General features: G+C 43.8%; 1 protein-coding gene across 8 annotated transcripts in view; it reads right to left on the bottom strand.

The window, feature by feature from the left end:
- The window catches only part of frmd4a (FERM domain containing 4A), a 109,336-nt gene that overhangs the window by 38,941 nt on the left and 51,976 nt on the right, over positions 1-18,419 (bottom strand). For 2 of the 8 annotated variants that reach the window (XM_079679951.1, XM_079679952.1), the window contains exon 1: positions 12,800-13,762. The exons of 4 other annotated variants lie outside the window; for them this stretch is intronic. In XM_079679951.1, the coding sequence (XP_079536077.1) occupies positions 12,800-12,967 (168 nt within the window). In that variant the 5' untranslated portion in view covers positions 12,968-13,762. Of the gene's footprint in view, positions 1-4; positions 3,270-12,799; positions 13,763-18,419 lie in introns of those variants that run through there. 2 more of the 8 variants (XM_079679953.1, XM_079679958.1) reach the window with 2 other exon arrangements.

Below are 18,419 nucleotides of genomic sequence, written 5' to 3'. Positions count from 1 at the left end.
TGACCATTAGTTAACGTGAAGCGGCGCAGCTCTCTTTAGCTCCCTTCTATTCACCAGAGAAGCTACATCTCAGGTCCTCGCTTTCTAATGTAGAGACAATTTGGCGACCGTGCAGCCTCTTCCACGGCTTGCTCTCCTCCCTCCTTCCGAAGTCGGTGAGCTTCTCACGGGTCTAGTCCTGGTCGACTAACCCCCCTCTCTTCTCTCACCGGCACCGTGCACAAACGGTGAGTGAACGTGCGGATAGCGCGAGACCGTACCAACGGTCAGCAACCGAGGGGGACGAGCGGAAGAAACTGTTAACGGTCGAGCGTATTCCAGCCTGCCTTCACTTCCAGCTATGTTACTCGCTGTCATCAGAGTTGCTTCGAAAACACGGGAATAATGGAGGCAAGATGTGGGGGCGGGGAGAGGAGGAGATGAGGGGACATTTTCTGCAGCAGCAGCTCACAGCCATGAGAAACTGCAGACCTCTCTCTCCCTGCTGTGTGTGTGTGTGTGTGTGTGTGTGTGTGTGTGTGTGTGTGTGTGTGTGTGTGTGTGTGTGTGTGTGTGTGTGTGTGTGTGTGTGTGTGTGTGTGTGTGTGTGTGTCTACAAACCCAAACAGACATCTGTGTCTGCAGAGCACATTAATACCCTGCCTTTAAAACAAGTGATGCACATACCTAACAATGAGCAGTTTGACACACTATGCCTGCTGTGTAAAATCAATTGTATTTACAGAAATAAGGCTTTGTGAGGGAGATTGAGCTGCCTCGAAAGACCCTATCCTCCTATGTTTTATTACTTTATAGCAACATAGGTTTGTGTTTGATAGATATCCATAAGCCTAAAATGGCTCTGCTAAAAAGTAGGAGATTCAATAAGAACTTTACATCCCTGGTTCGGTCTCTATCTTTCTAGCCTGTCACTTCTTGACTTATCAGGTTTACTGGCTTGGGTGACTGGCCTTCAGTCCACTGCAGCCGTTGGAGTGACTGTTTTTTTTTGTATGACCTAAATTGGGCACTTGTGTTCACCTTATGCAGCAGCAGCAGCAGCCGTTGAGACCACCAGGTTGTAAACATAACAAAATCAGTCCAGTTTGTGGAACCATACACCAGTGTGGGCTTTGAAAGCAGAGCAAAGCCTATACCCACTGTCAGTAAAGTATTTGTAAAACTCAGCAAGCGTAGGCTTGTCTGTTTCTATTATTGTTTTACAACATGAGTAATCCCCACATGATGAATACAGTGAGGCCACATGTAGCACATGAACAGTATGCATACATATGTAGTACAATCACGCTAAGCAGTCATCATCAAGGATACTTGACCAATTTTTGTCTAAAGATAATCTTTTCTTTTTAGATCAGTCTGTCAGAAAATACAGTTTGTCTAAACCAAATGCAGTTGCACAATATTGGAAATACAACAGCCGATTTATAGTCCTACATTTGTATAGGATTCATCTGGAATTCTCCATTCCCAGACATTAAGCAAAATGAAGATGCAATTAAATGTAATGTGCTTGGCTTGAACAGTAGTGTTGCTACCAAAGCTTATGCTGCAGGCCCAAAATTCAGCTTATTTTGCTGAATGTAGAAGGTCACATGAGAAAAGAGGAGGTGTATCCTTTCCCCTCCCTGCTGGATGTGTCTGTTTCTGGATATTTTTGGCCTGTTCCAGACACCGGAAACTGGCCTGTCCAACTTAAACATCTCCAGATGACTCTTTCTTTGGCTTTAATACACACACCCGTTCCTCCTTCGCTTTCTCCGGTCAAATACATATCTCCCTTTATTGGTAACTTCCTCAGTTTGCTATCACAAGGGGCCTGTTGTTTGGCCAATGTGAGGGAGAGAGAAGGGGACAATGCAGAGGAGGAATGGGGTAAACTGACAAAGAAAAAAAGAGGAAGGCCAAAAAATGCACTAGGAAGATCCTGAACACTTAAACTCCATGAGTTTTTGAATGATTTTTCCTGTTTGGAATGGATGTTAGGATCTCCAGTTACCGACGGGAGACAGCTTCACTGAGAGGAAAAGGAAGGAAGAAAGGAAGCAGGGCAGGAAGGAACAATAACAAACAGCTGTGATTTAGTGAACCTCGCTGCCCGATACTCATGGCCCTTAACTTCCCTAATTTTTACATGGTCACCTTTCAATGACCTACACAGGGTGTTTCCAAGACCCATAAGGTGAGAAACACTTTTAGGTGTGACATATCTGGGCCCTGACAGAGCCCTGTTATGGAGCCGGTGGGCTTCTATTCCAGGCTGAGGTGTGGTCGTAATGAGGTGCTGATCTGCTGTATTTTTATGGTGTAGGGCTCCAAAGGGGAAAGACCTGGATTGGTGAGGTGGGTTTAACAGGCAGTGGGTATCAGAGTCAGGTTTTAGGGTCGAGCAGGGGAACGGGCGTAGATAGTCTGTGTTGGAAAAGGTAACCTATATTGGTGGAATGTGATATAAACAGCGCTGAGTGGTTAATTGAAGCAAGATGGAGAATCTCTTTAACCCTGACTGTAGGACGCTGCGGTAGGGAGTTCAGACACACATATACACACACACACACACACACACACACACACACACACACACACACACACACACACACACACACACACACACACACACACACACACACACACCATGCTTTTGCTCTCTGTCTAACTCTTTCTGTCTTTGTCTGCATCTCTCCCATATGTATGCAGACTAAACAAACACTCTTAAACACGTCACTTTGAGAGCAAGCATGGTCTGACACCAGCAGTCCTACGGTGATTTATGACACTGAGATCATCGTAGCTGAATAGGCTTTATGACTCGTCGTCAGTTTTAATGTAACAGTATCTGCATGTGGTGCAGATTAGATTACAACACAAGATTCAACAAAACACACTGTGGCTCTCAATACTCTAGTCTACAGTGAAGGTTGAATGGGTTATTGAAAAGCTGATGGAAAAATAATAGCAGGGCCAAATCCATCTTCTCCATCCAGAGCTCGATGTAGCGGCAGAATGAGACGGAGTAGGGAGGGTCATGAAAAGGCAGCCAAGAATGTCTAGAGAAACGACTGACCGGGAGAGATCTGTTTTGTTTGTTCAAGCGTGTGTATGTGTGTGTGAGTGTGTGTCTATGAGCTCCACCCTCCCTGTCCGTGAGTGACTTTGGGACTGAAATGTGGTTCCAGTTAGGGCGTTTTTTAAAATCAGAAACACACTGGCACTTCAAACAAACTGGAGATATTTCTGTAGCCAACTCTGCTTTGTAACCCATTTATACTACAAAGCACCATTCCCAGACTTAAGAAAATGTCGTTTTCTCATAGTTTTACACAGAATCACAAGTTTCTCTAAATCTGACATGGATGTTCTTGTGTGAATGTGGGAACTTTGCTGTGAGCCGTTCAGTAGACACGATAAACTCAGAAATAACTGTATAGTAGATTCTGTGCAATCCTAATCACTTTAGTTGTGCTGAATCCACACAAATCATCTCTGCCTCAGGTACATTTTGTTTCAATACATTAATGGTTCTTTAAAATAATATCCAAATTGGGATCAATAAAATATAACTTATCTATTCTTAAATTGCAAGCGATCTACAATGACTCTGTTTTGTGTTGGAGAAAGAAGAATACAAGGTTGCAGAGAGTTATTTGGAACACTTACAACCTCACCTTGTTGAAAAATTCCTAAAGGTCTATAAATGTAGTTTGCATTCTTTTCCAAGTTCCCACTGAGCGGTTATGTAAAATAACTATGTCATAGCAGTGGGAGGATTATCGTGTGCTGTGCATTTCATTTACTTTGTAGCTGCCTGATAAAAAACTGGGTCATATAGATGTAAACATGTGGATATACATTCACATATAGCCTGAAGTAAGATTTCATAGAGAAAGCTCTAAAATGAAACCACAGCAAATGTCTATTTCGATGATATCCAACACAAAACAAAAAGCCTTTAATGGGCACAGTGCACGGTACTGCACCACAATGTGTATGTGTGTTGGAGAGCGAGCCACACAGGCTACTTTTTTGCATGCCACAAAACATTTGAATGTGTTTGCACTTTATGTCTTATTTACATCTGTGCTTTTTCATGGGGATTAGCTGTATTCAAAATAGTCAAAAGGGATTATTCCAATTTGCCTATTTCCCAAAGGAGGGACAAGCTTCCCTTTCTTCCACAGTTAACGATTCCCTCTCTTCCAGGAGCTTTTTTTCCCATTCACTGATACAAATTGGGACATTCCTAAAATTCCAGTCCGAAGGGAACACTTTGTTGATAAACAGTCTGTGTCCGTATCTCGATGAATGTCCTCGGAAAAAGCGGCCAAACCTTTACTCTGTGTTTGAAATGAAATGGATATAAGGTGTTTTAATAACTAAAGTAGCTTCAGATGAAGGACAGAGCATACAGTGAAAGGAGCGAGAGGGGGAGCCAGAGCGCTGAGAGCGTAGCAAGAAGAACAGAGTGGTTCAGGACAAAAAGGTACGAGTGATGTCATGTCTTTGAGACTTTTATCTCAATGAATCACAGTCTCAGCGATCATGGTGGTTGATCTCCAAGGTTTGAGGTTTTCAGTTTGTCTTTGTGTGTGTGTGCCTGTATGTATGTAAGTATGTATGTATGTATGTATGTATGTATGTATGTATGTGTGTGTGTGTGTGTGCGTGTGCGTGTGCGTGCGCGTGCGTGAGAGAGTCATTCACAGGGGAAGGATCTTTTACCCTTACACCTCCTCTCTTCATCTATAATTTACACAGTGAGAAATCACCGTAGACCTGAGTGACCCTGTGTTCACTGATACTCTTAGCTATGCATGCAGGAAGACAAAGTGACGTAGCATGGGGTATTTGGTTCTGCACTGCTAAAAGTATACACACACACACACAAAAACACACTGCCTAAACTCAAGGGCACTGTGTACTGCAGAGCGGCTGTACTGCAGAGTGGCTGAACTCCAGCGGCCTCTATCCCCTGTCCTGTGACTGGATAGCATACCAAACACTCCAATCATTTAGTATGCTGAATATTAAACAGTCCTGTCTGAAAGCTCTATAAGTATGTGTGGTCTGTGTGTGCGTGTGCGCGTGTCACAGTCCTAATGTATTCTGCTAGCTTATTAAACATGTACCCTGAGACCAGAACAGCAGGGGACAGGAGAAAGGGTTTTTTGGGTTAAAAGCGCACAAATCCCCTCTGTTCTTTGCTAATTCTGCCCGTGTGTGTGTGTGTGTGTGTGTGTGTGTGTGTGTGTGTGTGTGTGTGTGTGTGTGTGTGTGTGTGTGTGTGTGTGTGTGTGTGTGTGTGTGCGCGCACGGGTTGGTGTCCTTCAGGGGCTCCAAAGACCCTCCAAGCTAATTAGGGAGACAGCCACAGAACGACATCATTCAAGGCCCCGACTTTACAGGAGCTCGGTGAGCTTCCATCCACATAACTCTTAGGTCTTAAAAGCACTTACTTCTCAAGCTAAGAGGCATGGACACAACCTGCACTGTAAAGCGCACACACACACACACACACACACACACACACACACACACACACACACACACACACACACACACACACACACACACACACACACACACACACACACACACACACACACACACACACACACACACACACACACACACACACACACGTGTTTGACCAGCCTCACTCCCCCATGCTCTCCAACCTAGGATGCAAACAAAAGTTGTCATGACAACTTTCTAGGAGCTTGAGCTGTCTCCCCCATGCACTCTCTGCCAGAAATGTAGGGCACTTAGAGGAGGAGGCACTGTAAGACAATGGTAATACACTGTAACAGGCAAAGGTACGACCCAGGGGTATACATTTGAAATTTGGAGGCATGCTATGGATGTTTCCCTCAGAAATAGACTCAATACAGCCGACAACAGTATTATGTATGAAAAAGACAAGGGAATTCTTCACTGTCAACATGTACTCACACTTTTACAAAGACAAACACCCCCAACCTTCACTCCACCTCATCACCTCCAAGTCAAACATCTTGGTGTTACTCTTGGGGCTATAATGGCTCAGTTGATGTAAAAGGATATACAGAAGTGAGACAGAATCACACATCAACAGTGAAGACAACAAGGCTAGGCACTCACAGGAGAGGAGTCTGAAAAGGATAAAGCAGACAGGTAGGACAGGAAGTTGGAATAAACCGGATATCAGGATGCGGACAAACAGAGAATCCATAATAAAGACTTTCTTTCCTCTTCCCCCCAGGATTTAGTCTGGTATTAGGCTACGTTTGAAAGAAGAAATGGAGGAACATAGTAGAGGAGTAATGCAACAAAGGCCCCTCGGCTACCAAGGCGCTCCTTGTCCAAGCTACTCTGATGACAGATAGTGGAGTGGAAAAGAGCTATATGCCCCACCACAGGCTCTGTCCTGCAGGCTGTCCCGTCTGCCTCCACTGCGCTCAGCTGTGGGGATTTATTCCTCTATTGCTTTGGCTCAATGTGACTGTGCTCCAATACTGCACTCTTATTCCTCCGAGCCAAGGTAATGAAAAATGACCCAGCTCATCTGCAGGGAGAGCCCTTTGGCAAGTGTGTGTGGTCTGTGGGTGTGCGTGTGCGCGTGCATGTGCATGTGAAATTCCTATTGTCCAAAGTTGAACCCGTCATTGTAAAGGTATTGAATGTCTTTCATTTGGCTCTTTCGCCTCAGGGGGAACAAGAATCTGTAGGTAGGAGGTGGAAAGCTTTTGCTTACTAAATAAAAACACCTGATCAATCATGTTCCAGGGTTACAGAGGAGGAATGGGTTAAGATTTTGTGGTTTGAATTCTCAGTCCAAAGCTTGTTCTGTTTGTTATGATCCTTGGAAACCTTGATATTCGCACAAACCAGACTAACCAATTTATGAATGCAATATTTAGCAGGTGTACATACATAGTGCTGTGTACCTGGACTCACATTCAGGTTCAGGTCCGGACTCAAGTCCAGAGGTTCAGGTTCAGGTCCGGACTTATAAGTCCGGACTTGTGTCAAGTTGTGTGAGTAACTAAAGTGAACTTATTGTGAGCTAATTATCAATTGAAAATAAACTCATAATCAACTCAAATTCAAACTCGTCAAGTTTATTGCGCCCCCTTCCAACTTGTGTCTACACCATGTCTTTTATAGAACTCTACATGTGTTACTAACTACACAACACAACTACATACATAGTGATGTACATACAAGACTCAATATGCAAGAGTACAAGTCTATGTGTTCTTGTTCAAGAACAACAGCATATTGACATTGTCTGGGTGAAGTGTTGCTCTTTCGGCAGACACTATATCACCATACATACAAAGGAGTTAGCTTAGCTACACTACCATATATGGCAACCAGTATCCCATGCTTGTCAGTAAACTACACTACCAAATATGGCAACCAGCATCCCACGCTGTCAGTGTCCACTATGTCTAAGCCAGCTTCCCTTGACTTCACACAGATCTCGCGAGCAGTTGCGATATTTTGCGAGACTTCGTGAGTTCAGTAAAGGCCGCCATATCAGAAGCCAAAACAATGTTTTTCGTCTTTTCTCAGCGCAAATTTCTCGATCTATGGAAGGTTTTAGATGGTTTAGAACAAAAAGGAGAATATACGTAAGTACCGGTTCCCGACGTTCCGGTTTTAACCGGACTTGAACCGAAACTTTTTACAAGTCCAGTACCGGTTCGGCGTACCGGTACGCAGCACTATACATACATGATAGAGACAGAGGGTTCGGACGCATTAGAAGTATTTAAGGACATAAATATATACAAATGTTTGAGTCAAAATTGAGTCCTCTAGCTTTCACTTTTAGATTATGACTTATTAAACACAGTGCAGTGGCTGACAATGCCTGCCTAAAGGAATAAGGGAAATCAATAATTAAGCTCCACCCTGTCCTAACACACATGCATCACATTTCCCACTCTCATTCAGCACAAATGGGATTAATCCAGTAAGGGGTCCAGTATCTATAAACTGTCTTTATAGGGATACAAACTGTGCTCAGACTGGCTCTGTTATAAACTGGGACGTTTTGATTTAAGGCAAAGGGGACATTTCCTCACATATCTAAAAGTGAACACACATACCCAACTTTTAACCTCTGTTCGGTAAACACATGTGGACACACTCCTAGAGGATATAATATCCATACAAACAGAGGATCTGGGAGTCTCTGAGAGGGATTTCCTCAGATATTCAACAGATTCCCCTAGTAATCCTCTGGGATTACTATTCTATACTCAGGGCCTAACCTCTGAACCTAAAACATTGTAAACCCTTACATCCCCATCACTAATGCCACAGTTAAACCTATCACTTCTCTCAGACCGAGAGGACCACCTCCAAAAAAACCTATATTGTGTCCGCTCTGGCCACTCAGTTCTGACTCTGGCCACGACTCAGACACATTTAGAGGATTAAGAGGAATACCAGCCAGATGTATCCAGTAGGCCGCTCAACCATGGCCCAATAACCCAAAAGCTAAATTCTACAATCCATGTATTCATCATGTTTAACATCTGAATAGTCTCCAACATGGCAACTGATATCCGGGACAGTGTTCAAATCTGGCAATCTCTTTTATATGAAATCAAAAACACTTTCAGTGGGGCTTATGTTGTGAATATTTTTGGGTTGCATGCAACAATAATTTGTGGTTTCCATTGTGAGTTTTCTGGAAAAGCCAAAATAGGAAAACCATCCTGTTTTAATAAATAAAAGGCCTTGAATCTGAGTAGTCCTTTGGGATGACTCTGTGGCACGCTGTGAGCATGCAATCGTCTGTAATTAATCTAGCTATAGTGGCCGTCCTATCAAGTAGTGTGCCATATTCACACGTTACCACATAAATTAGATTCTAGCATGGCTAAGAAGCTTATGGTGCACACTATCTAAATGACATGGCACATGAGTGAGGAGGGGGGTTGTGCTTTCCATTTTTAACATATGACAGGCCTGCAAATCACCAGGCGACTCGTCAAACACATTGATATCAACAAAACATGAGTGACAGATGCAATTTTTGTCTTCATTTATGATTTATGGATCGGTGAGGAAATTGTTTCCCATGGTTGAACTGTTGATGAATCTCTACAGGAACCTTAAATTAAGACATCAAACATCAACAAGCCTACGCCCCCTCTTCCATTTTTCTTCTTTCACACACTCATTTACAATCACACACTGGGTATTTGATAAACCTGGGAATGGAGCAGTGGAAATGTTTTCCAGACCAACTATGCGAATAAGACCTTGTCCCCAGGGAGACACTGTAAACAGCTTCAACCACCAACAGAATCCACACAGGGGTGTTTGTATGCAGGGATATCAAACACAAACATGCCTACGGCTCGTTGCAAACAAATTAGAAAATTACAAAAAAAAATAAACAAAGTGCTGGAAATAGTTGAGACAATGTCCGATCTGGCTCCCCGACCCTCCCCTCACCAAACGACGGTTATGGGAAAATACTTTCCCACTAACGGATCCTGAGTTTGGCAATAAGAACCAAGATGGCTGCCAGACAGGGAGAGTGATCAACATTCTTCAGTAGGAGGTCACAAGTTCAATTCCAGCCTCTATCTAATAATTACTTGGCTGGAAAACACGGAAAAAGGGAAAAAGACTGGGAACTAACAAGGACATGCAGAAATCCCTATCTGGATATTTGCCTGCCCGTCATGAGTCTATCTATTTACGATTGCTTCAGTGGAATATGAGAAAAAATGACATATTGAACATGAGAGTAATAGAGGCTTAACAACCTGAGCCGAGTACAATCACGTCATGATTCAGGGGAGCTGTTGGCAATCACAGTGGACAGCTCTTCCAAGAAAACCACTTGCTTGAAAACACCATGGTTTGACTGAGCTCTAAAAGCTTATCAGACCAAAAACAAAGGAAGTAACAGAAGGAACACCAATGATCCAGCTTCTAGACAGAGGGGGGATTGTGTATCTGGGTTATTTTAGACTTCTGCTGTGTCTCTGCCTCGTATCAATGGTCTGGGACTCGTCAGTGGGAAATGAATATGATCAGTGACAGCGCTAGTAGTCCCACAGGAAACAGGACCAGATGAGCTCAGTGGGAGTAAACTGGCCCGGGCTTCATTCCTAAATGCAAGAGAGCCTGCAATTAACGGAGCAGTGAGGACTAATGAATATGTATGATAGATGTGACATAATGCAAGATTTTAAATATGTATAACACTTTACAGTGGAATTGGGTTGCTAGGAAACAGCTTGAATCTAAATTAATCTGACACCGACGAGAGCCAGCATCCTGTCAGCTGCAGTTATTAGCAAGCCCACTAACAGGAAATAAACTCCGTCTATCTAGGATATGAGGATGTTGAACACGCTGAGGACGGCTTTGCTCTACAACATGTCCCTTCACATTATTAAGAACAAAATGACAGCCCGTAGTAAGTCTTCTGATTTGCAGGATTGTGATGGATACAGGTAGATAAGGAGTTATTGCGACTCAAGGGGAAGTCGGAGCACCTGTGTCTGCTATAGTCCTTAACCCTGCTTCCCCATGCAGGATATCCCGCCTGTAGGATGGGGTAGGGTGGACATAAGGAGGGACTGGTAGGAAAATGACAAAAGATGAAAGAACCAAGGATGAAATCAAATCCTTTTTTAAATCAACCTAAGAAGAGACACAATGCACAATTACCCAGAGGCGTTGTTAACAGCACAGCAGAGCACTGCCCTCACACGCCTAACACTGCTAACCCTTCTTTAAGGGTCATACCACCAGAGGAAAATGTGTGACTAGAGGCACTAGAGTCGATATTACTCAGCTTGATGTCTGAAAGTGTGAACACGCGGCTGCGTTTTCTCATGAGAGACATGTGAGCAAACAACACTTCTCAAATGTTTCAGTCTGCTGGTTACTGTAATGCTGCGGCTAAATCACACCGGGCGCTGCTCCGCGTAACACGTGAGGTGTAAATTGATCACCTCGACGTATGTGTCACACACTGCAGCACCAGTAAAATGACTGGACTGGTGTCCTGATTGAGTGTATGGGAATGCTGGTGATGGATATCTTCTCCGGGGAGAGTTGAAAAGAGAGTAGAGAGAGTTAAATAAGAGATGAAGTAGTAATTTAAGAAGGGAAAAAGCTAAAATAGAGTTTCAGTCACATGTGGGACCAAGTCAAGTCAGCGCACTGGAGTGGAAATGTATTTTTATGTCAAGATGAAAGAATAAGGTTAAAACTGAGTGGAGAAAGTGAAAACGGGGTGATAAAATATAAATATATAAAGTCCTCCCCCTCTCTCTGTCTGTCTCTCTCTATTGTGTGTGGCTGGGTATCTCATTAACAGTAATAGAGGAAGCCAGGCAGGGAGGCAGTTCAGAGAGCCTGGGATATCTCCACCCTGCAGCCTGACACACTGACCCCTCCTTCCCTACTTTTGCAACTCCCTCCACTATTAACAGCACCACCTTGGACCGTACCACTTCATCAGACAAGGGGGAGATATTGTTTGTTGCTCTTCTCAGCAGTTATCCAGAGGATGTAAGGGAAAAGGCTAAAAGACATCTGATGGAAAGGAGTTGTGCATTTCTAAACCAGGAGGGGGTGTTAAGGACAGATTTGTCTTAGGGAGGTCTGGTATGTTATTTCAGTTTCCTCTGATTGTGTTGACCTCCCTCAGGATGCTTAAACGTAGGAGCCATATAAAAACACATCTGAAGACAAAAGTTAAAATAACAATCCAGTTGAATCCCCTCTTGAAAATAAAGGAATCAGGGCAAGAGGACGGGAAAAGACACACGATGTGTCTGGGTTTACCTTGTTATGTACATGTATTAAAGTTACTTCACTGATGCTGTATGTGCTAAAGTGTGTGCAAGTTTCACTTTGTGAGACTGCTGGGTTTGTCCTGGTTGTTCCAGCTGCATACAGGGCAGGTGAGACGCCTGGGGAATACTAATGGCTCCATGAAAGCACTGAGTATCAATCCAGACATGTTGAAGGGAATACTGATCAAGCATTTTGCTGAATCACAGCTAGGAAAACACAAGGCACAAAAGAGAAAACTGCTTTTAGTAACACAATTAGGATAATTATTTCACCAAGAGGACACATTTAATGCGCCACCAGAGTTAGATTGAATGTTTAAGGCGATGGAGGCATGGTAACCGACAGCCTATAAAACAGTGTCTGTGTGTGTTCTGTGTGCAAGATTCCCCCTTTCACATATCCATAGAAAAACTTACCAGCTTAACAGCTTGGTTACGTCTCCTTTATAGCGACCCTAGCAACACAACTTCCTGTTAAGGCTCTGCATCCTGAGCAACACAAAAACTACCAAAGGAACTCTCCACACAGAGCAACAATGTGAAACAAAGCTCTGTTTTTGGCAGCACCACACTCCATATGCACCTGAGCTCTGTGGTATAAAACTATTTCCGCAAGTGTCCAATTTCACAAGCAGGAACACTGCACTGCCACACCATCAAACCAAGTTCCAAGTTCTATCCTCCGTGCTTAATTAAACAAATCAGTCCTGTTAAGCCCCCGTTTCTGTCCATGCCTGCAGGACATACTGTACCTCGCTTTCAGTATAAACTGTTCACTGTTCAGGGAGGTTTGTCTCCTCCGGTCCCAAACCTTGACACAATGCTGGGATGCTTAATTAATGGTAGCTCTTTAGGTGGCACAGCTTGCATATTTTAGGTGGTTGCAAATATACTGTAATTGCTTCATTAAGTATTCTAAATTAAAGTTTTAATAGGTTTCCATTGCATGGGTACCTGTTGTGTGTATGTGAGTTGCAGCATACCTGATAGAGTGGCCTTGACGCACACCTGTGTGTGTGTAAAAGATGCAGCGGTGCAGGCAGGTTCCTTGCATGCACACACAGGCGTCGGAGGGCTGTCGAGGTGAGAGTCCACAGCAGACCATGCCGAGTGCAAACCGCCTCGTCTAGACCAAACCTCACAGCCTCCATTACTGACCTCACTGCATACTCTTTGAAACTCCCGAGGTGTGTAAAATGCAGCAGTAAGAGTTTATATCCACAGGCATCTCATTCATTTATCAGCCCAGGTGAGTCATTACAGGTCAAATCCAGAGGCCCAGGCAATTAGAGGGAATTAGCCTCTGTTGTCCTCCTGATGCCACCACAAGGAGAGAATATTTGGGTCAGCTCCAGAGGTAAGCCATAGATATAGTCTCCTCTGTGTCCTCTGTCTCTCTCTGTCCTCTCGCTCTCTCGACTATTCTGCGGTCTGAAGCCTTTTTCAAAGTCAAACCCTGCTGGTCCCTCTGTCCCCGTCCCACACAGCCAGTGGCCCCTGCTGACACTTCCTCCCTCCTTCCTCTCCACTTCTTCTCCCTGAAGCAATGCACCCTTCGTCCGTTGGTCTGTGCGCCACAAACACAAACATTCCCACTAAGGAAATGCAGCCGGTCTCTGTCTCCCTGACTGCTAGTTGTTTTTAAAGCGATATGCACTCACTAACTGCAGCTCACAGAGAGAGATTGAAAGCAACAGCTCTCTCCCTGTTTCACATTTAAAGGAGACAGGGCAGGGGTGTGTGTTCAGGCTGCATACCTCCTCTCACCTGCTCTGACTGGATATTATCTGAATGATTAAAGAAGACACACACACACACGCACGCATAAAACGCTAGTCCCCAAATTCACAAGTATGCTACGAAATAACAGCAGTGGGATCGTAGCCAGAATGTTTATAAAAAAGGTGATGTTTTTCCTCTCAGCCAGTTTTTCCCAGGCTGGAGTATCCTGACCTGACTCCCAAAACAATCATGAATATTTTTCTTATCTGCTACTCTACTACTCCCCACATCATTCTTCAACCAAATTCACAATCATAATATGATTATTGACATCAAAGTTGATTGTTTATTTGAGAAATCCACAGTTAAGCTTATCTTATATTTTGCTTAAACACATTTGCAACAATGGCCACATGGAGGCAATACAACCCCCACATACAACCAATGCCAAGGCTACAGTCTGTGTGTGCCAGCCTGTAATAAACTATTGGCCTACTAATACTGCTAAAACCATACAGCTTAAATAATCTATGTTCACTGGTTTGTGCGGGATAAACATTTTAAATCATTCTGAAATCGAACACAGGAACATGCATTTTTTCCAGCTCCAACAGACATTTCTTCATCTCCTGTGCCACTAAGGACTTCTTATGTCAGTCTTAACACTTAAACAGAATACAAGCTGAAATATCGGATGGTTTTATATAGCCAAGCTGATTTTCTATTTTCACTTTCCTCTGAAAGCTTTGATCAATAGTGAGAATGCAATGACTGAATTGTGCAGTAATTCTCTGCCTTCCCACCAAACCCTATCTGCCTGTAGGTGGATTAAATGGTTTTTGGTAGCCCACACTGATTAATGGAGGGCTTTATCGATGCAAGAGGTCACTCGTGTACTGCTGAGTGAGTGTGTGTGTGTGTGTGTGTGTGTGTGTGTGTGTGTGTGTGTGTGTGTGTGTGTGTGTGTGTGTGTGTGTGTGTGTGTGTGTGTGTGTGTGTGTGTGTGTGTGTGTGTGTGTGTGTGTGTGTGTGTGTGCCTATAAAATGTATGATGTTCATAGCTTTGTTTGTTGCTGCATGTCAATATTACCATGAATGAGTTACGGCCATAGCATAAATCAACTTTAGTATACTATACAAAGTTTATACTTTCTTTAATTCTCTCTCTGCCACTTTCTATTTCTCTCCGTCTTTTCCACAGATTGCTAAATGAATATATTGCATCCTAGTTCCCAATGTTGAACCTAGGCTTACTGTATTTCGCAAACACATTCTTCAAAATCCCCTCTTCCACAGTTTCCCTCTATCTCAGGGCCTCCCATTGCTCTCAGTGGTGTCTTGAGAAACCCATGAGGAATGTGCGGTATTCCTTTAGTGTGAATTTTCCAAAATGAATCAGGGTTTAGACGGGGCGACACACGAATGCTGGAGACTTTAACCTCCCAGACACTGTAATTTACGAGGGGTGTAAATATTTGTCGTGGTGGGGAAGGGGGCGGGAGGTTAGGTGTGACAGCGCACTGTTCCCATGATTCTCTGTGTGTGCAATGTCCCGCTGAATCCTGGGAAAGGTCACTAAGGCCCTGTGATGTAAACAGTCAGCACCACAGTATCAGCTGGCCGGTGGTTACCAAAGTAACAAGACAGAGAAAAGAAGACCTCATTTCGGATGTCACAATCCGCCTTGTGATGGGGAGAAATGATTAGAAAAAAGCAAGACATTGTATTCTATTATTTCTCAGACGTTTTTATCCGCATATTCATGATGAATAAACTTCAAACCCAGTCAGAAGTAAGGTCCTGACACAGACAGGAAACAGGAAGAGGGTTCATTTTCTCGACTCCATCTCCTGCTCTCAGTATTATCTTCCACCCTCTTACTTTCTCCGTCCCTCTCACTCTTTCATCTCTCCCTCATATCTCTCTCTATCTCGGAATCTTCCTCCTGCTCTCTGATCTCCACTCAGGCGTTTTATATTAGAGTGCAGGCAAGTCAGAGAGGGAGAGAGGGAGAGCAGTGGAGGGAAATGGGTCACAGACATTCACAAGAACACTCAGCTGAGGCACTACTGAACACAAATTCACCAAAACCGTTTAGGAGAGGAGATAAAAAGCCTTTGTCACACAGGTGAAGTTGTACAGGTACACTTCTAAACTTATTCTGACTTTAAAACAAACAGGTATCTTTTGCAGGCATAATATTCTTAAAGGCTCATTTGCAACACACCCACACACACTGTGACGGAGATTATAAGTGACATACCTGTATAGACCCAGCCTGAAATTCAATTCCGATCAGTCTAGTTTAATGTGATTGTATTAGAGGTGCAAGCAGGGAAATCAATAACAGAACATAACATGACTCGAGAGGGGGATGAAAGCGGGTAGCTTCTTCATGGCTTTGTGTGTGTGAGAATGTGTGTGATCTTTGGGTTTAATATGTGTGCTTGGAATAATAAAAAAATACTATTTACTGTGCACGGCTGCAGTGAGAAACCCCCACGATGACACAAAAGCTTTGAAGTATGAGGATTTGTTAGTCTCTTAAGTATAGACGTTGACCTAGTTCATGTTATATGCTGTAATATGTTATACACACAAGCACAAAGGGGCGTGCACTCCAGAAAACACACACACACACACACACACACACACACACACACACACACACACACACACACACACACACACACACACACACACACACACACACACACACACACACACACACACACACACACACACACACACACACACACACACACACAACACTCTCAAGCTAATCATTCTCTCCACTTTGCCTTGCAGATAAATATTAATGAGGATTACTACGTTACTGCAGTACACCCACGGGAAAACAAGAGACTGCACCTCTCTCCCTCTTTCTAACCCTTTCCCGCTCTATTTCTTTGTCACTCATACACACCCACACACCCCTCACATATACACTACTGCAACATCTTTAAGAATGATCTTTTTCTTTTCTTCACAACATAAATTCTATATTTTTCTGCCCAACCCTCCTTTCTATGCTTCTTATGCTTCACACACAGACTTGTACAACACACACGCACACACATTATGAATAAACCCCTTCATGTGAGTGAGTCACAGACAGTGGGTCGTGTTATCTCTGTCTAACAAAGAGCACAGATTGTGCCGGGATATTTAGGGAACATTTGGGGGTATCCACATCCTGTCGGGGGGGATGATTGGAATTCGACAGACTTCTTCCCATCAACCCGCACTCGTTTATTCTCCTTTTTCTCTGCTCCGTCTCTCTTTCTTAAAAGGATTCTGCGCAGTCATTTCTGAGAAAAGAGAAGCAGGGATAATGAAGAAATCATTCTTCTCTCTGCATGAAGGTGGCAGAGGATGGGCACATGCTCACATCCATTCATCCACTAGGGATGTTTTGGCAGAGGACGGAGGTGTCCACTCTCACCATAGTTACCCCGCCAGCAAACTGTCTCCATAGAGGAAACACATTATCAGCAGCCCACTGGCTCCTTCAGCCATCACTCACAGTCAATAGGCGATCATCTCTGCATTGTTTGATCGTGCTCTGTTCACATTTACTTTGAACTTGTACGCAGCTGTGCTGTGTGTATAAGTCTGCCAGTTGATTTTGGCTGGGAATAAAAGACGGCCAAAAAAAAATTCATAGCAGAGAGTGATGAAAGAGGCAGGGTGGGAGTCTCCCATGTGCTCCCCCCTTTCTTATTTCGCTCAAAAACATTCTTCCTTGTGAGCTGCCTTAGGGAGAAAAGGGGGGTCCTCTTTCATGCCAAACAGGGTGTGGTGCAAGGGGGGCCTTCAGGAGCCTTTAGCTGTAGCTTTTCCCTCCTCTTTCTTTCCTTCTTCCCCTCTTTCCCCTTCTCTTTGTCTCTTTAATTGGACTGGCTGACCACAGCTCTCTCACCTACAGTCCTGAGGGCAGATTGAGATCCCTGGGAATCAATACTGTAGCGATGCTGGGTAAAAAAACTCAGAGACCTGAACTGAGGGATGTTAGAACAAAACTAAACAGGAACTCATTTTGAATATTGTTCCTTTGTTGTCCACATCTACTTTGCTGCTTAAATGAATCTTGACTTTAATGTATAAACAATTCGATCAGTCTGATGAGATACAAACGTAGATTCAACATGACCCTCAAACTGCCGGAGTCCAGCGTTGACCTTTTCTGTGATTGATGCAGACAAGATGTTAAAAGGTAACGAGGATCGATTGGTATTCCTGTCTCACCTCCTGCCTGGCTGCTTTTTTGGTAAATTACAGTCATGCTATTGTGTGTTTGCATTCCTATTCCGCTCGTGAGTGTGTTTGAAAAACACTCACGTGTCAAAGTCTCTCTAGATGTGTGTGCCTGTGTGAACTTCTCCGACAGTGATCCATCCCTCCCACCTTTAAACCCCTCGCTCCCCTGTGGTGCCCCTGACAACAACATGTTTCCTTGGAGAGCAATTCCACCTCAAATGTGAAATGTTTATCGTGTGTTCAGAACCCCCCACCACACAAAAAAAGCATGAGAAGTCTAGCTATGAAGACAGGCTTCTGAGCCACACTAACAAGGAGTAGAAGGCGGGAATGTGTTACTGAAAAGAAAGTGACTCATAGAGAAAAAGGGGAGCAATCAAGTTTGCCTCATGTCTTATTGTTCTGGAGTTAACGAGGCATGTTTTGTTCAGATGTGTCATAGCTGTTGACCGTGAAAAAAGATGGACTATATTCTCCCTGTAGGTATAACTCAATTAATTAACTGTGATAGAAACCCACATCCATCAGAAACGACTGACAGACGTAAAGCCATTCATCTGCATTAAATGATGGAAGGGCACAGATGAGAAGGTGGTGCGCCTTTTGTATTCTGCAATCTGG

This window comes from Notothenia rossii (genome assembly GCF_949606895.1).
Source record: "Notothenia rossii genome assembly, chromosome: 5".
Lineage (NCBI taxonomy): Eukaryota > Metazoa > Chordata > Actinopteri > Perciformes > Nototheniidae > Notothenia > Notothenia rossii.
Note: the sequence above shows the minus strand (reverse complement) of the source record. Positions and strands in the feature narration are given on the sequence as shown.